Source organism: Mya arenaria, chromosome 10, assembly GCF_026914265.1.
Source record: "Mya arenaria isolate MELC-2E11 chromosome 10, ASM2691426v1".
In the NCBI taxonomy this organism is placed as follows: Eukaryota; Metazoa; Mollusca; class Bivalvia; order Myida; family Myidae; genus Mya; species Mya arenaria.
Window position 1 is genome coordinate 20,907,927 of NC_069131.1, and position 26,095 is coordinate 20,934,021.

Below are 26,095 nucleotides of genomic sequence, written 5' to 3' on the forward strand. Positions count from 1 at the left end.
TATAATTATATAATGTTTATTTATTGCACATCTTTTGGAGAACAAAGTATACAATTGTAAAGCAAAAAAAATACATATTTTCAATAGCACTTTACAGCAAACCACATCTGAATTATTCCATTTACAATGTTGAATACTCATATAACATTCTTTAGAACAACAGTTTGACTGTCTCTCATTCATAATCTACTCTTTTTTTATCTAATTCTGATTAAGGACTAGAATATATCTTCTGATTTTGATAATGTTATTTGTGTATTTTACTCTACCTAAATAATGAATTACTCAACAGTATTCAATTCAGAGAGTACCAATTGTGGCAATATTTTAATAATATCAGAGGTACTCCACATACCAAAGTTAATAAACACCTTATTTGACCTTTCCATACCCACATATTTATTTTTACCGGTACTTCCTAACCCCTTCATTCAGTGGTAAAAAAAATAAAATACAACCACAAAGGTTAAAAAATAAACTTGGTTGAGGGTGTTTTTGTGAGTCAGTCAGGAGATGTCAAACATACAATTTAACAAATCTGGCCTAATTTTATCATCTTTCAGTTTGAGAGTTCATCATCAAAAGAAATAAACTATAAAAAATGGGGGTCTAAGTTTATCCTTTTTCTATTCGAAAGTTTAATTTTACTCATCATGAAAAGAAATAACTCAATTTTCGCTCAATTTTTCAAAATTAAGCGAGTTTTTCCTCAATTGATTTCAACTCCTATCTTGGACCCCACTCCTAGTATTTCATATGAAAGCTGCAACAAATTCAAAGCCATATCTTACATCTCGATAAACATCTTTCAGTCTCCAAAATCACCATCTACTTCATCTCATTAAAAAGTTCATGGAAAATCCCAACGTTTACTGAGCGTTGAGCCTTTTCTTCTCCAACAGTTTCAATAACCATTTGGCGAGCCTCAGACCGGCTCATATCTCCCCGGCACAACAATAGGTTGATCATCTGGTCAAGGCGGATGTCCGGAAACCGCTTCATCATGCCCTGAATGAAGAAATCGTAGGAAGTAAAACAAGTTATTTCAACGATTATTATAGTGAATTTCACTCTTGTCGCCAAAATGTTATGAGAGACTGTGGTCTTGGCACGCCAGAGTTTTGTTTTGTGTTTTTGGGGCAATCAAGAGTAATTCAGTAAGGCTAAACCAGAATTGTTTTTTGAAGAGCCATTGCCAAAACTTTACATGCGTATGTTCGAAGAAAAGTTATGTAAAGTAAGCGTTAGGAATTCACAATCGTCAGTCTTCTGAGATTAATTGAATTACAAAAGGTACTTTCCAAGGATAAAATCTGTTCTAAGAAAATCAAAAATAAATACAGGGGGAGATAATTTTAATAGAAAGTGCCTTCAATTTAAAATTCAGAAGTAACTTGAGTTGTGATTCAGACAAACATTGGAGATAACATTGCATAAAAGTGCTTAAGAAATTCTTGGGCTGTGTACAACTGCACATTATAATCATACCATCAAGTTTACAGTTTCATTCAATTCCTACCAGTAGTTTTAAATTTATGCTTGGCGCAAACTTTATAAGAATATACAAAGTACTGTACAAGGGGAGATAATTCTGCAACAATGTGACCTATAGGCTATAGTTATAATTCTTTCACAGTGCACCAGTTTACATTGTCATTTAAAAATGTTTAAAGTTTTATTCCTTTAAATAATTTCCGTCTATTGGCCTTGACCAAGTTTACATTTTAAAACAAATGAACGAGAGGAGATTACAACATCATATTAATAGATTGGCAAGATTGGCAAGAATATTCAGCAGTCTGGGTGACAACTGGGTGCCCTAGCCATGATGATAAGTTGATAATTTTAAACCTAGGCTATAGTAATTTGTTGACTGTTTTCATAAAAATAGCCTGAAATTCGGTGAATCAAGAGTGCCCATACTTTTTCCCATGACCTTGACTCTATTAAAAAAATCAATATGGTACAGGACCATGAACAATAAGCAAACCAAGTTTGATGATTCTACACAAAACAGTTTAAAAGTTACTGATCATAAATAACCGCAGTTTTTCAAGTCAAGGTCAACATTTGACCTACTGACCCCAAAACCAATAGAGTTTATATACAGGCCTGCACCAATGTGCATACAAAGTTTGAAGACTCTACATCAAGTGTTCCAAATGTCTTTGAAATAAAACAAAAGTGCAATGACCAGATGCAGCCCCTTGACAAGGCAACCACCGAGTCCACTATGCCTTGCACGTTACACAAGAAACTAGGTGATTGGTTGCTCTAAATGAGAAAATAAAAAAATACACTTAGTATTGTGACTTACTGCTATTTCCAGGGAAAGCATGGACGTGTCCTTTAACTTGAGACTCTCAGCCATCATTGGAAGAATGGCAAAGGTCACCTCCTGTATTATAAATGATCAAAATAACAAACATGCAGTTTACCACAACATTTTAACCCTGGTGCCTGCTGACCACATAAACATAAAACATTTAACACAAAAAGTATAATAAACTTAAATTTTTGGCCTTAAAAGATAGCAAATGAGAATCACTTAGCATAACTTAATATAACTTTCCACAAAATCATTATCAAATAAATAACGTTTATATGGGGTCACTAAGCATCAAAATTTAACATTGCAGTCAATAGCTTGTTAAAACGAAATGCATATTTGAGCATCAGATGCCTTAAAGCTGCACTCTCACAGATTGACCATTTTAACAATATCTTTATTTTTTGTCTTGGAAAGAGCAATTTTTTCGTTAATATCTGCAAACCAATCATATAAGATTGCTGACAAAAAATCAGATCGTAGATTTTCATATTTCCATTCGAAAATTAATGTTTTATGGCTAGTGGACAGTTTAAGAAAAATGCATAAAACATCAATTTTTGAACTTACATATAAAAATCTGCCATGTGATTTTTTGTCAGTAGTCTTAAATAACTGGTTTCCATGGATTTTCGCAAAAAATGGCTCTTTCCAAGACAAAAAATAAAAAAAGTTGTCAAATGTTCAATGTGTGAGAGTGCAGCTTTAATCAAACATGCTGTTTTGTTTCCTACTGTTACTGTGGTTTGTGCATTCAAGGGTCTCTATTCCAGAAGGGGGTTAACCACTCTCATATATCATCACTGTTTTAACTAAAACAGTGTGCTTTTATAACATTCTTCTATGCATTAGCATTTTGATATTAGGTTATAGGTCTAAGATTATTATAAACTTCATCATTTACACATGGACCTTCTCTGAAGAGCTAAACATATGCACAAATTGTAATTACCATGTTGTTGTTTATATCATTTCTGTTCTCAAGTTTAAAAAGATTGATGTCATTTGCAAAATGATAAACAAATTTTCAATTATTATTTTTTGTTACAAAAATATGAAATGCCGAAAACTTATTTCCTTTCCATAATTGTACCAAATATAGGCCTACTGTACAAACCATAAACTCAATTGAATCAGCTTCTTGTGGTTGAGTGGAGGACAGAGCAAATTTTGGCGTAAATATCTGCCAACCAATGATAAAAGATTGCTGACAAAAGATCAGTTCGCAGATTTTCATATTTTGGTTTAAAAAAATGCACAAAACATCAATTTTTGAACTTAAATGTAAAAATCTGCGATCTTATTTTTTGTCAGCAGTCTTATATAACTGGTTTTAATGCATTTTCGCCAGCCAAATTTCGCTTGTTCCAAGACATAAAATAAAAAAAGTTAAATCTGTGAGAGTGCAGCTTTAACACTTATATTTCAATATCTTTTATGTCTGCCTAGACAAAAATGATGGGGGGGGGGGGGGGGGGGATTATGTCCGCCTTGTAAAAATGATGGGAAGGATTATATCCACCTTGAAAAATTCCTCCCACTCATTTTTGTATAGGTCGACACAATCCCCCCAATTGTGTCAGCCTATACAAAAATGAGTGGGAGGAATTTTGTCCGGGGGGATATAGTCTGCCTCCACTTGTGGTTCAATGGTATGCAGCATCGGCCAGAATGTTCATATTGCATGAACGCACACAAAATTCCTTGAATATTGAATGAAGCAGCTTATGCATCATGGCCAAAGATGGGATTTATTGGAATGAACAAGTTTTACCTCATCTTCTTTATACTTCTGAAACATAAACTCCAGTTGCTCCGACTCTTTTATCATTTTTTCAGCCGCGTTTTTCCTCTCCTCATACTGCTTAAAAGTCAGCTTCCTGAAACAAGTGGAAATTGATAAAGTATATAAATTATAAGAAATTAGATCATTTTGTAATTGTCATAACAGTTGTCAATTTTTTAGTAGAAGTAAGTGTTTTTGTATCTCGAGAGCTCTCCCTAGTAAAAAACAAAAAAAAGATGTTTTCCTTATTTTCCTGAGATGGGTGGAAATTTCAAACAATAAGAATTCATATAGGACTTTGAGCTTATGTCAGTTTGCTCTCCCTAGTCAAATAAAATAAAACCAAAAAGTTTCAAACAATAAGAAATTATAGGACTTATACAATAAAAGATATCAATTGTTTAATACAAGTTTTTGTATCTTAATAGCTTTTTCTAGTAAAAAAAAAAAAAAAAAAAAAAAAAAAAAAAAAAATATTTCCTCATTTTCCTGAAATGAGTGGAAATTTTGAACAATAAGAAATCATAGGGCTTTGAGCTTATGTCAGTCTATAATTGTAATAATAGATGTCCATTATTTATGGACAAGTAAATGTTCTTGTTTCTTGAAAGCTCTCCCTAGTCAATGAAAAAAAACACACAAAAAATATCATTTTCCTGAAATATATGATATATTTTTATATAAAAAATGTTTTAAGGAGATTATTTAACGTGGGCAGGGAAAAATATATACTTCTTCAGGACCAACTTTCGGCCTCCTAAAAGGCCGAAAAAAACACTGACTGAATTGTAACTTTAAATTAAAGAACCTTACGAAAAAATGTACAACTAAATATGATTCCCTTGTAATAGTTCATGAAGCCTCACATTTTCCTCCACATGACTAATTTTCACTGACAACATCACACATGTTAAGATAACTGTAATTTATAAATACTTTGAGAGGATGGCCTTTAAATATTCCTTCAGGATAATTTTCTTGGCCTTCTGGTAGAGTTGTTTTTCCAGGTTAGGTTTGAGGTGCACAAAGTCTGTCCCATAGTCGTGCCAGGTCGCTACGATCACCTCAATAGCTTGTCCAGTTTGCTGCCTGTTACAGATAATCAAAACTATGTTAATATTTATTTGGTTTGGCGTGACTGTGAAAACACTCATCTTTCAGACTTCTCAAAAGCCTTCTAGTTTTAAGCTTTGACAAGACTGAAAACTCATTTTCTATTTTTTTTTTTTTTTCTCTTTTGTCAAGTTGGCATAAAAATACCAGACCCATTCAAGTACAGTCCAACCCCGTTGGCTTGAGATCCCAGGGACCAGCGAAAATACCTTGAGCCTCAGAAAATTGTAAATACAAACTAAAGACTTCTAGTTTTTGGCAAAAATAGCCACAATACAAATGCAATTTCCAAATGTTATCCCCACTTACCAATTTTTGGTCATTAGTTCGTTAAAGCAGTGTTCATGGTTTTTCAAATCAATTAATACTTCATCCAGAATGTATTCAACCACCGCTGCAGCTATTTTGTTGAAAGTGTCTTTCAAAACCTGAAAAAATCAATGAAAATTATACCTACAGTAAATACCCAAATAGATGCACCAGTGTCATTTCAAGACCCCTCTGTAAATGTTATCTATAGTAAAAGCCATAATAGATGCACCAATGTCATGAGAATTCCCCTCTATAAATGATAGTTATAGTATATGTCCTTTTAGATACATGAGTATCATTTTAAGACATCTCTTTAAATGGACACTACAGTAAAAGCCATAATAGATTTACAAGTGTCATTTTAAGACCCCTTTGAAATGATAGTTACAGTATATGTCCTTTAAGATACATGAGTATCATTTTCAGACATCTCTGTAAATGGACACTACAGTAAAAGCCGTAATAGATGCACCTGTGTCCTTTAAAAACCACTCGGTAAACTAAAGATTGCTTTTATGAAAAAACGATTGTCTCCCCTATAGTGTGGTAGTAAATGAGAAAAAATCAATGATGGACATGAAATTTGTTATTTTGGACTGGAGACGAACCAACAGTGAAGTTTGGTTTATTTACCCGTATTAAATAGTGAAGAGAAGAAAGTGTTGATTAATCTTGGAAAATGTCAACAAAGTTTGTATTGTATGAATTTCATGGGCGCAAATGTTATTCAATTGTTGATTGCAAAACATTTTTCAGCTCAAGGTCATCGTGACCTTGACCTTTGCCCTACTGATCACAAAATCAATAGGGGTCATCTACATGACCAACTTGCATCACAACTATGAATTCCTGGATGCTAACGTTCTTTAGTTATTGAGCGGTAACCGTTTCTTCACCTCAAGGTCATGGCGACCTTGACCTTTACCTACTGATCTCAAAATCGATACAGGTCACCTACTAGTCATGACCAACTAGCATACCAAGTATGAAGTTCCTGGATGCAAGCGTTCTTTAATTATTGAGCGGAAACGAAGTGTGACGTACAGACTGGCTGAATGATGGACATATCACAAAATCAATAGGGGTCATCTACTACTCATGACCAAATTGCACTGAGCGGTAACTGTTTCCTCATCTCAAGGTCACCGTGACCTTGACCTTTGACCTACTGATCTCAAATTCAGGTTTATCTACTAGTCATGTCCAACTAGCATACCATGAAGTTTCTTGGTGCAAGCCTTCTTTAGTTATTGAGCGGAAACCGTTTCTTCACCTCAAGGTCACGATGACCTTGACCTTTGACCTACCGATCTCAAAATCAATAGGAGTCATCTACTAGTTGTGAATAACTAGCATACCACGTATGGAGTTCCTGGACCAAAAGGTTAGTAATTGAGCAGAAACCGTTTTTCACCTCAAGTTTACCGCGAACTTGACCTTTGACCTACTGATCACAAAATCAATAGGGGTCATCTACTAGTCATGACCTACCAGCATACCAAGTATGAAGTTCCTGGGTCTTAGCGTTCTATAGTTTTTGAGTGGAAACGAAGTGTGATGTACAGACTGACGGACTGACTGACAGACAGGGCTAAAACAATATATCTCCCCATGAATGGGGGAGACATAATGATAAAGTTACAGTATATGCCCTAATAGATGCAAAAGTGTCCTTTTAAAAATCCTCTGTAAATGATGGTGAATTGAAATGTTTGTACTGAAAAAACAACAACTATTCAACCAACCAGAAATCTGTCGTTGCGACTGTTTGTTTCGTCATCATCTTCTTTGTCATACTCGTTCTTCAAATAGCGTTTACGTAGCTGCTTCATATACTCACCAAATGTCAGCAGGTTGTTACAAGTTGCTATCTGAAAATACAAGCGTCATATTAACCTAGTGGCAAATGAAATGAAAACTGTACTGATTAAGTTCATTCAACTTTAATTGCAAATAACAAACAACACCCTCATTAAATAACTGTTATAACATTATTCTACAGACATTTGGTTGGGGAAAATGTATTATATGTAACCTTAAAGTCACACTCTTATTCAAAATCAATAAATGCACATGTATTACAAACATAAATTTTGAGTGATAATCCCTCAACTACTTCCTAAATAATGCATTTATGGAAAATTAAATTACTGATGACAATATTACAACCATGTATTTAATAGCTAAAAACGCAAAAATATTAAATGATTGGTGAATGCTAAAATATTTATTGCAATCTACTATTGTCTCATAAGGTAGCAATACCGTGTTTTCTGCATATTTCTTTCAAATTAAACTCGGTATCCTTTATAAGAACCATTGTTGTCAACATTTGTTCATAGTTTTTGGTATATTAAAACAATTGCATTGATAGTGTTAAATCTTATTTGGAAGTAATAGTGCATGTTTAATGGTTTTCATTTGCATATTTATTAATTTATCAAATATTATTATTTCATTTTATGAAAAAAGGTCAAAAGGTTGCCAAAGTTACCAAATAGTGGAGGTAAAACTTGGGTTCCCTCCTGTCATTTAGATGTCTGTCTTTGTAAATCACTACCACCCCTGTAAAAGTATAATAGAACTACATCATCACAAGAGGATACAAACACAAAATGTAGTTGAAAATCATAAGCAGCAAAATGATGCAATTTTCCTAATAAACCAAGTAGCAAAACCAGTCAACAATTTGTATAGCTAGAATAATAAGTTAGGAACATGGGTTATGTGCGCGACACATCCTCTTGCTATGGTAATCACTAAATGTTTAAGGGCACTTTTACTGTCACAACATTGTGAGGAAGGGGTTGTAGACTTGGTCTTCACATAATAACCACATCTTTTATTTTTCTGAATAAAAAATCTTACCTTTCAACTGCTCAGCAAAGTCACTAAGCACCTCCACAAACTGTTCTAGACTGCTTATGACAATGTCCTTTCCTAACACCATGGCTACTTGAATCTGGAATAAACACATAAAAATAATGTTTGATTCTATTAATTTAAACTTGGTCTTTTGTGATGTCAATGTCGAAAAAAAATAAACAGAAACTAATGAATGGCATTACCAGCTCTTGCCTTACAGACAAAAAACAATTGACAATCTTTGATCTTTATAATTACGATACATGCAGAATAAATATCGCTTTTTTTCTATTATAAATTGTTATCAATTGAACATATTTATCATAGATTGATATAAAAAGAGAAAACTTGTATCTTTGAATCATTTCCTTCATAGATATGAATTTTTACTTCTCTATCCATAGCCTCATAGATACGCCTTTTAACTCCTCTATCCATAGTCTCATGGATACGCATTTTTACTCCTCTATCCATAGCCTCATAGATACGCATTTTTACTCCTCTATCCATAGCCTCATAGATACGCATTTTTACTCCTCTATCCATAGCCTCATAGATACGCATTTTTACTCCTCTATCCATAGCCTCATAGATACGCATTTTTACTCCTCTATCCATAGCCTCATAGATACGCATTTTTACTCCTCTATCCATAGCCTCATAGATACGCATTTTTACTCCTCTATCCATAGCCTCATAGATAAGCCTTTTTACTCCTCTATCCATAGCCTCATAGATAAGCCTTTTTACTCCTCTATCCATAGCCTCATAGATACGCCTTTTTACTCCTCTATCCATAGCCTCATAGATACGCCTTTTTACTCCTCTATCCATAGCCTCATAGATAAGCCTTTTTACTCCTCTATCCATAGCCTCATAGATACGCATTTTTACTCCTCTATCCATAGCCTCATAGATAAGCCTTTTTACTCCTCTATCCATAGCCTCATAGATAAGCCTTTTGACTCCTCTATCCATAGCCTCATAGATACGCCTTTTTACTCCTCTATCAATGGCCTCATAGATATGCCTTTTGACTCCTCTATCCATAGCCTCATAGATACGCCTTTTTACTCCTCTATCCATAGCCTCATAGATACGCCTTTTTACTCCTCTATCAATGGCCTCATAGATATGCCTTTTGACTCCTCTATCCATAGCCTCATAGATACGCCTTTTTACTCCTCTATCCATAGCCTCATAGATATGCCTTTTGACTCCTCTATCCATAGCCTCATAGATACGCCTTTTTACTCCTCTATCCATAGCCTCATAGATATGCCTTTTTACTCCTCTATCCATAGCCTCATAGATACGCCTTTTTACTCCTCTATCAATGGCCTCATAGATATGCCTTTGGACTCCTCTATCCATGGCCTCTTAGATACGCCTATTACTCCTCTATCCATAGCCTCATAGATACGCCCTTTTACTCAGCTATCAATGGTCTCATAAATACGCTCTTTACTCTTTTATCCATAAATATGCCTTTTGAGTCTAAAGTTGTATAACAAGGGGATTAACTAAAGCCGGCTGATGTGGCCACTTCTCTACAATAGATAGGGTTAATTTTTTAGGCTTACATTTTGTTCAATCATCTGGAAGATGATGACCGGCAGCGATGTGTTGTAGAATCCCTCCCCATCTTGATCCGGTCCCTCATCTCGGCACCAGTCCTAAACCAGCACAAAATAAACATAATGAGATTGTAGGATTTCCTATTCATTTTATACAGATTATTTTGGACATACATCCCGTAAAACTAATGCATATAAAACCAGTTGGAGGGAAAATTCGTCTTCTCTTTCAAATAAATCCTCACCACTTAATTATTTGCATAGGCAGACAAATTCCACCATTGCTTTTAAACAAGTATCTTTCATATTGTTTGACAGTTGAACTGTTGTTAAATTGAACAATTCACACAAATAGAATGCCATCAACCCACTTTCCCAAATCCAACAAGTTTGTAATTTTTCAAATTTATAGGTAATTAGTTCCTTAACAACCTATGATAACACAATCAGCTCACACAGTTCACAATTTCAACGACATCATTTCCAAACATACATATACAAATTTGAGTGCTTTTCTAAAAAAAGTGTAATTAAATGTGTGACTTTTAATTCCAATTTGAGCCAAATAATAAAAAGAAAAAAATGTTTGTTTCAGTGTAAGATATATTTCATCTTGTTAACACCAAATGTTAATATTTCACTCGTGGCTAGGCCACTCATGAAATATAAATTTTGGTACTAATTCGATGAAATATACTCTGATCTTACACTGAAACAAACAATTATCTTCAATATCTTAATAGTTCTATGTTTGTAAATTCATATTAAAACATTATCAAACCTTCTGCTCTGATTTCAGCGTGTTTCCAGTCCATTCCTGGATATTGGCTTTCATGTACGTCAAATACCTGCAATGACATTATACACGTTTCACATAATTTACCAAACAAAGTTTAAAGAACTTTATGTACACTGTCAGGGATGTGATCAACCTGGCAGATGAAGGGATGAAACTATTCTAGCAATGGGTTTGGGTTGCACTTTTAGGGGTGAAGAACCCCGCTGCAGATACAAAACTGGATTTCTGAGGGATATCTTGAATTCAAATTTGAAGCAAATTGGAGTGTTATACTACGGTAACTAGAAATACAGTAACAACAAAAAGAAACCAGTTAACATTTTTTATTCTTTTCTGGTTCCTGGGACCATTAGATACACAAATCTGCGTCACTGTACATGAAATGACTTAGCAAATCAAACAAACTTCCATTAATATGATTTCATTTATTTCTAAACTGCAAAAAAAAAAAAAAAAAACATATACATTTATTTAATATTAACATTCACCCAGACTTTTGCATATATATATCAAAGCATGAACACAAGAAATCATCCTTAATCATACAAGTACCAAAAGTACTAGCACTTACTGCGTTTGTAGTAGTTTGACCTGGTTGTCATCCAGTAGGGGCCCCAGATCCTTTGTGTTGATTTCCAGTGAGGGGTGCTTCATCAGCTCCGGAGAGCTGAAATATCCATACAGTAGTTATATTTATATACATGAACGTTTACCAATACTTGGGTGCTTCATCAGCTCCAGAGAGCTGAAATATCCATAGTTATATACATGTTTAATTATGTACCAATACATAGGATCTTCATCAGCTTTGGACAGCTGACATATCCACAGGTATATATACATGTATATGAACCAATACATTCAATCAACAAAATCATACATGCCATATTTTCTTGGGTCGATTCCGGGACACTCGTCGTAATGTCAATGCACACTAGGGGGGATTTTTTTTTTAATGGGGAACGTCTGTGGTGCATTCTAGAGCATATCTGGGGCTATTTTAGTCGTTTTTAACGTCGGGAAAATGTACCTATTTTGACTGCCAAGACGTATTTTTTACTTGACATGGTTTGTCTTTTTCTGCATTTTCTTGAAAATATAAAACCACCAGATATTTTCCCAGGCTTTAAATGAAATGCTAAACAGGAGGATATGCAGTCTACTTTCGGTTTCATCAAAACAGGAAATAAACAACTATACGGGCACCTGTTTTCCCGCGCTTTTGAGAACATGCATAAAATTTTGATAGACACGTGTCTGTTACGTCAGGAGAAAGACCGGCGGTCAAAATTGATGATCATTATAGAGTATCACCTATGCTAACTGACCTTTAAGGATTATATGACTATATTCAACCCTGGAGCCATCACTAGTAACAAGGTGTGTTTATTCACAGCTATTTAGGTACCTAGACTTAGTCATAAAGGTTGAGCCAAGGATATTTATATATGAATACTGAGTCATAGACATTGAGACACGTATAATTACCTATGAAGACAAAGTCATAGCCTTTAAGCAAAGGACATTTAAATATGAAGAATCGGTCATAACCTTGGAGCCACAGATAATTATGTATTAAGTAACTTTTGAGACACAGATATAAATGTGTGAAGACTAACTCCAGAAAACTTACTCCTAACTTTTGAGACACAGATATAAATGTATGAAGACTAACTCCAGAAAACTTACTCCTAACTTTTGAGACACAGATATAAATGTATGAAGACTAACTCCAGAAAACTTACTCCTAACTTTTGAGACACAGATATAAATGTATGAAGACTAACTCCAGAAAACTTACTCCTAACTTTTGAGACACAGATATAAATGTATGAAGACTAACTCCAGAAAACTTACTCCTAACTTTTTAGACACAGATTTAAATGTATGAAGACTAACTTCAGAAAACTTACTCCTAACTTTTGAGACACAGATATAAATGTATGAAGACTAACTCCAGAAAACTTACTCCTAACTTTTGAGACACAGATATAAATGTATGAAGACTAACTCCAGAAAACTTACTCCTAACTTTTTAGACACAGATTTAAATGTATGAAGACTAACTCCAGAAAACTTACTCCTAACTTTTGAGACACAGATATAAATGTATGAAGACTAACTCCAGAAAACTTACTCCTAACTTTTGAGACACAGATATAAATGTATGAAGACTAACTCCAGAAAACTTACTCCTAACTTTTTAGACACAGATTTAAATGTATGAAGACTAACTCCAGAAAACTTACTCCTAACTTTTTAGACACAGATTTAAATGTATGAAGACTAACTCGGGAAAACTTACTCCTAACTTTTGAGACAGAGATATAAATGTATGAAGACTAACTCCAGAAAACTTACTCCTAACTTTTTAGACACAGATTTAAATGTATGAAGACTAACTCCAGAAAACTTACTCCTAAGGCCAAAAAAAAATAATTGTTTGTTTAGGGTAACCTTCCCAAAATTTCTAGGTAGGGTAGGTAGGGATTTTTTTTTTTTTTTCCAAAATCTGTCGTAAGTTCAGGGTGTTTTCTTGCACATGGCAGTCTTTCCTACATTACTGTCATTGCCTGACTTTGTTTGATCATATTAACAATAATTCTGATTAAAATCTGCATTTATCCACCCTTCGTAACTCTCTATTCGCTAACAAATATTTTTATTGCTCAGAAACGGAAAAAAATAGTTAATAGTTAGGGTCGGCGCATTTTTATAGGTAGGGTCGGGTTACCCGAAACGGACATATTTTTTTTTTAGGCCTAACTTTTGAGACACATATATTAATGTATGAAGACTAACTCTTGAAAACTTACTCCTAACTGTTGAGTCACTGATATAAATGTATGAAGACTAACTCTTGAAAACTTACTCCTAACTGTTGAGTCACAGATATAAATGTATGAAGACTAACTCCTGAAAACTTACTCCTAACTGTTGAGCCATAGATATAAATGTATGAAGACTTACTCCTGAAAACTTACTCCTAATTTTTGAGCCAAAGGCACAGATATAAATGTATGAAGACTTACTCGTAACTGTTAAGCCAGGAAAGCAGGGACACAAACTCATTTCCCTCCAGCTGTTGACTTATCATCTCTTGTATCTGCAACATTGCATCATTCATTTAAGAATTATATGTTCTAGTATTGCACCCACCCCTGTACATGTTAAGTACACTGTTGGTGAATGATTGTAATATAAATCAGCTGTTTGAAGAACATTGGTGACAATGGTTTCACTTGTTTCATCAATGTCACATAACAATTTTCCGCTATAAAAAATCATTTGACCAATCACAGGTTTTGTTTTTTTGCACTTTGAGAGATGGTTCCAGGAAAAATAAATCTTATTTGTATGTATTTCTTTAGACCTTGCGGTCAAGGATAACCCGTGAAAGTGCAAGCATTTATTTCCAACGGGGTCCTTTGTTTTTGCTGAAGGGACAGCACGCTGAAGAGACAGTGGTGGGATACAAGGAAGTCCGGGTGCGATCCCCTAGCTCTTTTTCGAAGAGACCCATTGGTTCTTTTACGTGCTCGGTGTAAAGCACCGATACACAGGGTACAACTTTCCTGGGTTAAACCAGTACTGAGTACGCCATTTTTCCAAGCACTACCCTTTAAATGCCGAGCGCCAGGCAAGGGAGCTACTTGTACCAATTTTTAACGTCTTTTGGTATGACGCGGCCAGGGATCGAACCCACGACCTCCCGCACCATAGGCGGACGCTTAACCACTAGGCCACGTAGACGGTGAGTTTGGGGGGGTGGGGGGGGGGGCTGGATGGAGTTGGTTATCTTACATGTTTGGATAGGCCGTTATGGTACATCCAGACAAACTTGTTCACTATGTTGTACGAAGGCGGAAACACGGCCGGAAGGAGGGTCTGAAACACAAGTAAACAGATAATCAATTATTGTTTGTATTATATGCACAGTGAAAGCTGATGTTAGCAATATCAATAGACAAAGTTACTTTTGCTCTAACAGATGATAATAGTCAATCCTGAAAAATAGCTTAGAGTCAGTCTAAATAAGGGGGTTTGTGCTCAAAACAGGTAATAGGGGCTTAGATCCCTTTTAAATTTGACATTTATATCCATTTCAAGGTATTTCCTATGGTTTGTATACAAATGTCCTAACGAAAAAATGGTCTTTACAACTAAACAAATAGCTCACAATCCTGTTTCCTCTTAATCCCAAACTTTAGAACCCCTGCTATTGGATACTGAAAGTTTCAAAGAGTTTGAAAGTACAGTCAAACCTGGTTGAAGGGTCACCTGTTTTATAAGGCCAGCCACCCTATCGGGCCACTCCAAATTCCTCAAATACGTATTTACTATATAAAGTACAAGTTTTAAGAGGTCACCTGTCTAACACAGCCATGGTCACAAACTTTTGACCCCATGAAGCCATATAAACACTAATTAGCTGCCACTGAACCCATGTCATTGACACTTCCGCTTATAAATTTTCCAATGAAGTTGAACATCGTTAATCCGAAGTTGTAGGGACCAAACAAATTACTTCGAAATAGCAGTGTTTCCGATTAACAATGTTCCCCAAATGACAGCGTTCGCGAATAATAGATGACGTGAAATACTAAGTCGTAAAAATTACAATATTGGTTAAACGTTACCAATACGATACACTAGGTTTGAGTTATATTTCGTATATAAAAATATCTGTTGATTTATTGTTTAATAATTGACAAACAGTTCTGTATTAAAACAACATAAAACATTAAAAATAAAATAACATCACATGTATGAATCTGATGACATTTTCGAAAGAGATTCAGATTGTGTTAACCAGCATACTACATCACCGAAATGGAACACTCATTTTCTGACATTGATATTTGTAACATATGCGTGCTCAATGTCATTCTTTTACAAGCGTTGTGCTCCATTGTCACCTCAAGCCGATGCCCGAGTGCATTCGCAGTAAGGTGTTAAAACTATGACACGACCAGGTTCGAATTAAGAATTGATAAATAGGTGTGAAATACCACATCGGGACCGTAATTTTTACTTCGGAATAGCGATTAATTTCGGAATAGTGATTTCTGATGAAAGACCAAAAATTTAGTTAAACAAAGAAGGAGTAAAATTGGGACCAAAAAATAAATTCGAAATATCGATAATTTCGGATAAACGGTATTCGAAATAGCGGTGTTCAACTGTACACAGCATTAATTACATATTGAAGTTTACAGAGAAAATACTATGGCCTCAGATATTTCCGTCATCTAATCAAAATGCATATAACATCACACGATTGGCCTATGTATTTACTCATTGAGAAATCGTGTTTATAATGTGTTGGCAAATGTTTTGATCAGAGTTAACACAATAAATGAATAGATACTTGAATAAACATCAATTACTAGTTGATGATCAAATACCAACATTGAACACCTTTTAATATTCAACGTTTGCATTGCAACTTGAAGAGATGAAACTAATTGTGATTTTTATTCATTTCAACTTTAATTTTCAAAGACACAGATTTCTTTTTTTACGAACGAATATTCACATTGTATTGTGTGTGATTTTCTTTTTAATTTTATAGGGGGAAATCCCTTTGCATAAAAGAGTGAACGAAGAAGTGAATAACTTGTAGAACAGTGACTGACCTTGGCCACTCTCAGATCTTCTAGCATGATCTGCCTGGTGACCTCTAGATGGCGTACCAGCCACATCTTGTTGCCTGAACGATCCTCCATCTGATTACCTTCAATCCTACAGAAATAAAAGTACAAGTTACTTAAGTTGGTCATTATTTAGCTTAATTTGTATTTACTTTTGCGTTTTACCAATAACACTCTTAACAAACTCGATCAATATTTCAATTTAAAGACAAGAAACGCCGCAATGCAACGAAACCAGGTTTTTAATGATTGATTGACTGAAGAACTTCAGCCTGTGTCGGTTTTTCTATTTTTAGTAATAATGGCCTTGACCCAAGGGACCCCAAATGCAATCCATTGAAAGGTATCCATAAACTCTTCCTTTACACCAAGTTAGGTCTGACAAGATATGTCAACCCTGACTAAAGTTATTCAGTTTCAACGGTTTTACTATTTTTAGTAACAGTGACCTTGACCTTGACCCTAAGGACTCCAAACGCAATCCCATGGAAGGTCTCCATAAACTCTTTCTATAGACCAAGTTTGGTCAAGATGTGTCAATACTAACTAAAGTTATTCAGTTTCAACCTTTTTTCTATTTTTAGTAACAGTGACCTTGACATTGACCCTAGGGACCCCAAACGCAACCCCATGAAAGGTCTCCATAAACTCTTCCTATAGACCAAGTTTGGTCAACATATGTCAAACCTAACTAAAGTAATTTTAAGTTTCAACCGTTTTTTCTATTTTTAGTAACAGTGACCTTGACCTTGACCCAGTTATTTAGTTTCATAGGTGAGTTTGACGCCACCCGGCTGCCCGTCTGCCCGAACAACGACGTTCGTCATTCTAATAACCAGGTTTCACTATGTGAAAACCTGGATAAAAATATGGAAAATAAGAAAAATCCTTAAAAGAAGTATTTTACAAGAGGGCCATGAGGACCCTCAATTGCCATCAATTACCATCTGAGTGAAAGTTTTAAACTTTTATATTTTCATGGGTTATGGCAATACAGCAAGGGATTAAACTATAAATGAGTTATGTCAAATGTTGAAGTGGTTAAGGTCATCAAAGCACAAAATTGATATTTGTTTTCCGAACAGTACACATGGTCCAAATTTCATTGACTTGGCTTTAAAAATGAAAAAGTAGGTCAATGGATCAAAGTAAAGCTCATCCAGTTATTTTAAGTTTCAACCGTTTTTCTATTTTTAGTAACAGTGACCGTGACCTTGACCCTAGGGACCACAAATGCAATCCCATGAAAGGTACTCATAAACTCTTTCTATAGACCAAGTTTGGTCAAGATATGTCAACCCTTACTAAAGCTATTCAGTTTCATAGGTGAGTTTGACGCTGCCCGGCTGCCCGCCCGCCCGAACAACAACGTTCGTCATTCTAATAACCTGGTTAAAAATATGGAAAATAAGAAAAATCCATAAAAGAAGTATTTAACAAGAGGGCCATGAGGACCCTCAATTGCCATTGGAGTGAAAGTGTTAAACTTTTATATTTTTATGGGCTATGGCAATACAGCAAGGGATTAAACTATAAATGAGTTATGTCAAATGTTGAAGTGGTTAAGATCATCAAAGCACAAAATTGATAAATGTTTTCCATACAGTACACATGGTCCAAATTTCATTGACTTGGCTTTAAAAATGAGAAAGTAGGTCAATGGATCAAAGTAAAGCTCATCCAAGGACAAAATTGAAGTTTTCAACACTGCAAACATGGTCTCAAATTCATTGATGAACCTTCAAAAATGAAATGTAGGTCAGAGTTAAGCTCATCCAAGGACAAAATTGATGTTTGTTTTCAAAACTGCAAACATGGTCTCAAATTCATTGATGAAGCTTCAAAAATGAAAAGTAGGTCAAAGTTTAGCTCATCCAAGGACAACATTGAAATTTGTTTTCAAAACTGCACTGTGGTCTACATTTCATTGCTGTAGCTTCAAAAATGAGAAAGTAGGTCAAAAGGTCATCCAAGGAAAACAGTGATATTTAGATCAAAAGGGGTGGGGCCAGTTTTGACCCCAGGAGCATATTTTGAACAAACTTCGGAGAGGGCCATCATATGATGCCACATAACAAATATCGAAGGTCTGGGCCATGTGGTTATAGAAAAGAAGATTTCCCTATATAAGTCTATACTAAACTTGTGAATGCACAGAGGTAACCTGATTTTTCCCAAAGGGACATCATCTTAACAAACATGAAGGAGGACCACTGCATGATGCTACATACAAATATCAAGAGTCTAGGCCCAGCAGTTCCAGGTAAAAAAAAGTTTTTCTTATACAAGTTTGTTGAAAACTTGTGACCAAATGGGGCAGGGCTATTTTCGAACAGAGGGGCACGATTCGAAAACTTGATAGAGGACTACTTCATGATGCTACATACCAAGGGTGTGGGCCTAGCGGTATCAGACAAAAATATTTGCAAAGATTTTCCCATATAATTAAATAACAAACTTATATAAAGCTTTGATGTTTCACCTGTTTGAGATCCATTCCTCCATGACAGAGAAGCACTTGTCCTTCCAGCGTTTGGGACGGTCAGGGGGCATAAATCCTGTCTGCTCCTTCCGCTTAAAAGATATCTGGTCCAACCTGCGTAAATAATTTATTAATTACACAAACATAATACAAAGTTTAATCTTATTCATTTCACGAATACACTCAAGTGTAATTTTCCAAACTTGAATGAAATAGCTTTTATATGTACACACCAATAACAAGTAGTCTTAATTTGACAAGAAAAGACTTTCCTTTAAGGACTTCATGTCTATCAATGGACAAACATACTTACAATTCAAAAAATCATTAATTGAATTTAGTACCTAGTAAGATCACTTTTACATACATATGGATATACAATACTGTTTATTATACAAAAATTAAAATTAAAAATACTACTACTGTGAAATCATTAATGTTCGTGGGCATGAAATTTCGTGGTTTGCCGAAAAAAAACAATTTCGTGGGTACTTGAATTCGTGGATTTTCATTTTTGAAAAAAAAAATCGAAGATGCGATCGTCCTAGATCGTCTGCATAATATCCACGCGCTGGCCCGTGATTTCCGTCTTCTACGTCACTCGGTTTATGACACTCGCTAATGTGGTATGACATGCCAATTAGTGCATATACCCATGTCACTTATCGATTTAATTGAAAATAAAGGTAATATGTACCCTGATCATAAATACAGATGGGGAAGCCATTGAATGCCAATTAAAAAATTTGCAAACTGTGAAAAAACGGAAAAGGTGCGTATATTGTCACGTTCGGTGCTAAGTAACCTTCAATGTATTTATTCATTAAATAAGAAAAATCGAGTACAGACACTTATCACGCACATCTTGTAAACTTGGAGATTTTCATTAACAGCACACGTTTAAACACATGCTTATTACTGTCATTTGCTGCATAAAACACATTTAATTGATTTGGTTCATTATTTGTTAAAGGCAGTTATAATATATTAACAGAATAATGATCGTAAGTTATACAGTGAGACAGGTTTTAACACTGTATACTGCGACCTCTGTAAATAATATACTAGAGTATGTACGTAACAAGGCAATTGAAAAAGTGAATAAAGGGTTTATATTTCGTGGGATCTTGAATTCGTGGATCACCCAACCCACGAAAACCACGAACATTAATGCCCCACGAACATTAATGATTTCACAGTAAATACTGATCCAAATATTCCATATACATATAAATACACTAATATTATTTGTAAATTGTTTTTATAAATATTGACCTGCTTCATCAAATGTTTCAAGACTGAATGATAATTTAGAGCCTAATGTCAGAACTAAAGTCACGCCATGCACTACACATAAAATCAAATTAGAACAAGAGATGTTTGTCAAACATTATGCCCCCACCCCTGAGCGCCATCTTGTCAGGATTATTTGGACAATTGAATGAAATATGCATGGACCTCCAAGTTTTTGGGCAATGGGTGCAGTCAGTGTCAAGTTATCACACAGAAAAGCTTATGCATTCAAGGTCACTGTGACCTTAACCATTGACCCAATGACCCCTTAAATTATAAGGGGTCATCTTCTGGTCAGGCCCAGCCTCCATGTCAAGTTTGATGACCATAGGTCTAGGCATTGTTGATTAATCTCTCAGACAAGCTTTAAAATCCTTTTACCATTTGATGTCACTGTGACCTTGACCTTCAACCTGATGACCCCTAAAATCAATAAGGGTCATTTACTGGTCAGGCCCTTTCTTCATGTCAAGTTTGATTACCATATCTCAAGGCATTGTTGAGTAACCACTCGGACTGTTGTCTACCGATGCACCGACAGACCTATCGACTGACATGTGCAAAGCAATATACTCCATTTTCGAGGGGGGGCTTAAAAAATAATGATCTCCATATTAATAATTTCAAACCTAGAAAATTCTATTTCTGTTCTCTCAAAGGCATTAAAAATATTGCGATTGGAAAGACAAGTTGCTTAACGATTCTAATTGATCTCAATACTTTTGGCCAAGGACTGTGATTATGTGTGATAACAAGTCAGGTGACAACACATACAGTTCCCCTAATATCTTTTTTTTTTGTTCACAAACATTAATCAAGCAGATCAAGCAAAACACGCAATAAACGAACTCCATTTTCTGAAAATAAGAACCATAAATTCTTTGCTCAATTTGGTTCACTTATTCTGGAATTTCTGGATGAAACATGAATAAAGAGTAAACTAAAGGATTTGAAAAGTCTCCCGTAATTACTTTTCCTCCCTCTCGATGATCCTGAGAGCGGTCACAATCAGGGTTGGTTCCCGCCTGACGGACATGAGGACGCGCTGCAGAATGATCCATAACTGTTTACCGAGGGTCACAGACAACTTGGCAACATCGGCAAAATACTTCTGCAGGGTCTGAAAAAATACGGTAACTGCTGAATTCTTCATTAAATGCATCATTCAATATTTTTTAATCATTACAATTATTATTATTATTATTATTATTATTATTATTATCTTCATTTATATTATCATTATTTCAATTTTTATAATTATTTTTATTATTATTTTTATATTATTATTTATAATATTACTATTATTATAATTATCATTATTATTATTTTTATTATTATTTTCATTATTATTATTAGTATTATTTCAATTTTATCTTTATTATCATTAATATAATAATAATTATTATTATTATTATTATTATTATTGTTATTATTATTATTATTATTATTATTATTATTATTATTATTATATTATTATGATAAGTATATTATTATTATTATTATTATTATTATTATTATTATTATTATTATTATTATAATCATTATTATAATTATATAATGGACCAATCGTTCAGAGCTTAACACAGTTAACAATGCTGTAAGCTTGATCATTGTTTACTTTTAATTCTCTAATACTGTAAAAGTCGTTTCCATCGATCCATCGATACTATCAATCAAAAATCGGAATCTCTGAAACGAATTCCTTCTTGTCACTTTGCTTTGCAATATGGCAATTTTGTAAAAATAAAAATTTCTATTTATTCATTTATTGATATTTCTTTTACATTTTATATTTAGTATACATATAATCAACGACAGCCTTTGAACATATGAGCGAAGTAAACAGACGACTTCAAATTTAAAATACTCTGAAATATATTTCAGGATTTAAGCACCTTTGAGCCTCTAGTCTCAAATTCCGACTCCAGACATTCGTGAATGTGAGCCCAGGGCTCGAAAATACTTGTGACTTACATTGTCATCCGTAGGACTTCTGTTGGGCTGTTTATGGAGCTCAAAAAGAAGATCGTCCCTGGCCGTCTCTAATTCCGTCAGGCTTGAAAATTACGAAAATAATAAATTTTCTAATATATTATGTATAATAGTATATATACCAATAAGAGCCTCCTGGTGACAATTAGAGACTTCTTTCTCCCACCTCAGATAAGAAGATCCAATAATTTAACCATGCTAGAAATTCTTATCTTGCTAACAGGTGAAGATAAAATGCCCGTATGAAACTCCATTTTAATGGAAGCCACATTGTAATTACCTCCCTATTTAAAGACCGATTTGACTATTTACATGATCTGAATCACTGCGCGCATATCCATGACAACCACGAATGATCACATATCCATACGCAATTATATTAACTAAGCACAAAACTGTTCCAGCAAAAAAAATCATTTTTACTAAATTTTGTTTTACTGAGGTGGGAGAAAAAGCATCTACCATAGCGCTTCTACCGTAAATTTTGTTTCCACAAAACACCCTACGCTCGGGTCAGAATGAACCTATCTAACACTCTCAGCCATGGGAGATACTTATAATCTTAACTTCTAACAATGATTTTTTCTGATTTGTTAGGTATTACTAACAATTTTCTTCAAACATGATCGAGAGAAGAACTCTTTGCCATAGCCATCTGCGGTGGATCGAATAGTTAGCATAAAGCAACATTCAGGTAGGACTTTTCTCTAAATATCAATCATAAATATTTGATGGTAACGGGATAATTCTATTGAGTGTGATCAGTTTTGATTCTGAATCACAACCTAAGACTCCAGACTCACTGTTTATGTGCATAAAGCAGTTTTCCATCGTTTATCAACTCTTCTGTCTTCTTCACACTCTCTGGCACTGTAAATATATGCTTCAAGTTCTCCATCGCTGTGGCCAACTGAAATATGAATATTAACTCGGTTTATTAGTAAGGATCGTATTAATATATCTATGTGGATTTGTATGTATGAGTTAAAGTATTTAACTTTGAGTCGAAATGAGCATTGTCTGCACCCACGATTAACATTCTGTAAACACTACATGAGATAATAATAATGACGGACAACATTTTGTTTTAATGCCTTTAATGAAGTAAATGGAATTGACAAAAGTATGTAGTTAAGTAAATTTCATTCCTACAACATGATAGTCTTTGTGGACTGCAGTCAGAAGCAAAACCAACTGAACTTACAAGAATTACATAAATCTCTATTTATGATGATTTTTATCTATTTATCTATTTTTATTGATGTTTGTTTATGCATTTATATTGCATTTTACCAGTATAATTGTATCTCTATCTAGATCCTATAAGACATTATTTTGCGCAAAAATGTATGCTATATTTTGACGTTATCAACGTTGACGTCATTTGATGTTGACGTCATTTCCTGTTCATTATATACATACAACCTGATGAAGGCCGAATGGCCAAAACGTTGTTTCATAAATAAATAATTTGTGTTGAAGTTGGACTTCTTTAATTATCACCATAAATCTCTATTGAAATTTTAGCCTTAATTGTTTAAGATAATTCTCCAAATTGATTGCATTGCTAAGAAAAATTTATCTGCCATTTAATCTACTAAAGTTACATGATGAAGTGCAGAGTGTAAGCAAGTACAGGGGGTATCAGGGGACTCTCTTCGCGTGGACTGTCTAGCCAACAATGTATAATCCATGCATAATTTATTTCAAAATAACATAAAAGCCTGAATCTATTGAGTTAGACCTTGGATTCCTTATTTGTACGCATTATTTTTAATTGCCATACATAATTTAATTCATTAAATTTAAATAAATTTAACAGAAACTCTTTGAATGTTCAAAATATTAATGCTTATGTCTTGCGGGATTAACTATGCAAATTAATTTAAGATGAAACAATATAAAATCAAATGGCAAATATGGTGCATAAAAATTATAGTCTAATATGTTACTTTTTTTCTTTTGTAAAAATAGCCCCACTTTACAAACTGTAAATATTTGTCGGTACCTGGCAGAACTTTTGATTTTCATCTAAAACTGTCCCTATTTTCTTCTGCAGCGGCCCCATACGCTTGTACTGTTCATCAACCTGGTCCAAACTGTTAACAAAACACAGGAAAAGGCAATTGCCAAAAAAATTGCCAATTTCTGCAAACATGGTGTCTAATATATATTGTTTTTAAGCTGGAAATTTTACAAAATAAAAGATAAGATTTAATCCTGAAATAGATGCTGGTCCAACTTTCTTGTAAGTTCATAAAGTCAAATGTCTTTGTTTATCTTGATTCTACAGAAGACAAATAAGTTCATTGTTATTATTAAGATAATTTCCATTCACGGTCCAAAATCTCTCAAGAACGTAGATATTAAACAAATAATACCAAAATAAAAATTATGGCTCGAGAAATTGGGAGTCTGAGGATTATAAGACTTTCCTTGTTACCTTTTCTTGATTTCATGTACATCATGTAGGGCACTTTGTAGCTGGTTCAGGCCTGTCCTTACTCCATCAAGCTGTGACTGTACCGCCGTTTTCAACATCGTCTCTACTGACGCCTGCATAGCGAGAAAAAACATGTCAACAAGAGTACTGCATCGCTCTTCTGTGAATATACTGCCTTCTACAACATTGTTTCTACTAATGCCTAGAGGGTGGAAAAAAATTATGAGTGTTATGTTGATATTTATAAATCATAAACAGAGTTAATAGCTTTACATCCATATTCAGATCTATTTGTAACATTCAGTTTATGTCTGTTCTCAACTTAAATATAATATGAAATGTTCATACAACATTTAGTATTGGGTGATGATTTCAGTGGTCGATATTAGCACAGGCCCCAATTTCTCGAACATCTTAAGTCCCTTTATAATAGGATCAAGCTCAGCACACTATTTTTAATTTGGTAAAAATTGTGTAATATTCTCTCTTTATAGAGTTTTAAAGCTGCACTCTCACAGATTTACCATTTTACAACTTTTTTTATTTTTTGTCTTAGAGAGAGCAAATTTCTGCGTAAATATCTGCTTACCAATGTTATAAGATTGTTGACAACAGATCAGATTGCATATTTTCATATTTCTGTTCGAAAATTAATGTTTTATGGCTTAAACCAATACTAACGGTTCAACTAAAATGCATAAAATATCAATTTTTGAACATAATTCAGGGGCGGATCCAGGATTTTGGGTTAGGGGGGGCGTAACTTTTATATAGTGCCGAATTATTACAGTAAGGGAAGGCGGGAACTTTTAAATTTCGTGCACTCTGTGTTGTGTACGAGTACATCTCAAAAGGCAATGTTGTATAAAGATACGCGAGCGAAGCGAGCGAAGAAAAAATAGGAAAATATAGTATATTTTATTGTTTCCATACCAAAGAACATGTAAGCTCCGGGAATTTTAGGGGGGGCATGCGCCGGGTGCGCCCCCCCCCCCTGGATCCGCTAGTGTAATTATAAAAATCTGCGATCTTTTTTTTGTCAGCAGTCTTATATAACTGGTTTCCATGGATTTTCACAAAAATTGGCTCATTCCAAGACAAAAAATAAAAAAAGTTGTCAAAACGTTCAATCTGTGAGAGTGCAGCTTTAAGGCTTGTAAAGGAAATTATACTTGAGATCAATAAGATAAAATACTTATTGATTTATAAATCATACTTAAGTTAGTAATTTTGCTTTATGAAATAAGATACTTAAGTGGGTTACGCTTAAGAATTTTTGAAAAAATGGGGCCAGGCCTGCTAGACCTGCTCTGATAAAAATCATTCCAGGCTTGCTCAAATTTTGGCACTTTTATAGCAGGCCTTGACGTTGTTAGTATTTATTTATGGCAAACTAGTGTAAACTGTTTGGCTTGTTCATCAAAAGGTATAATTTTCTGTGACATAACTT

At 34.3% G+C, this 26,095-nt stretch overlaps 1 protein-coding gene across 2 annotated transcripts in view; it reads right to left on the bottom strand.

Annotated features, from left to right (window-relative positions):
• The window catches only part of LOC128205386 (exocyst complex component 3-like), a 27,940-nt gene continuing 1,845 nt past the window's right edge, over positions 1-26,095 (bottom strand). For both annotated transcript variants that reach the window (XM_052906970.1, XM_052906969.1), the window contains exons 4-23: positions 24,646-24,758; positions 24,211-24,301; positions 23,006-23,112; positions 22,185-22,266; positions 21,182-21,330; positions 18,918-19,031; positions 16,421-16,526; positions 14,586-14,669; positions 13,814-13,887; positions 11,353-11,448; positions 10,764-10,830; positions 9,989-10,081; positions 8,409-8,502; positions 8,035-8,105; positions 7,286-7,411; positions 5,538-5,656; positions 5,052-5,204; positions 4,104-4,209; positions 2,318-2,398; positions 1-1,008 (exon numbers count right to left, since the gene is read on the bottom strand). In XM_052906970.1, the coding sequence (XP_052762930.1) occupies positions 829-1,008; positions 2,318-2,398; positions 4,104-4,209; positions 5,052-5,204; positions 5,538-5,656; positions 7,286-7,411; positions 8,035-8,105; positions 8,409-8,502; positions 9,989-10,081; positions 10,764-10,830; positions 11,353-11,448; positions 13,814-13,887; positions 14,586-14,669; positions 16,421-16,526; positions 18,918-19,031; positions 21,182-21,330; positions 22,185-22,266; positions 23,006-23,112; positions 24,211-24,301; positions 24,646-24,758 (2,106 nt within the window). In that variant the 3' untranslated portion in view covers positions 1-828. The remainder of the gene's footprint in view (positions 1,009-2,317; positions 2,399-4,103; positions 4,210-5,051; positions 5,205-5,537; positions 5,657-7,285; positions 7,412-8,034; positions 8,106-8,408; positions 8,503-9,988; positions 10,082-10,763; positions 10,831-11,352; positions 11,449-13,813; positions 13,888-14,585; positions 14,670-16,420; positions 16,527-18,917; positions 19,032-21,181; positions 21,331-22,184; positions 22,267-23,005; positions 23,113-24,210; positions 24,302-24,645; positions 24,759-26,095) is intronic.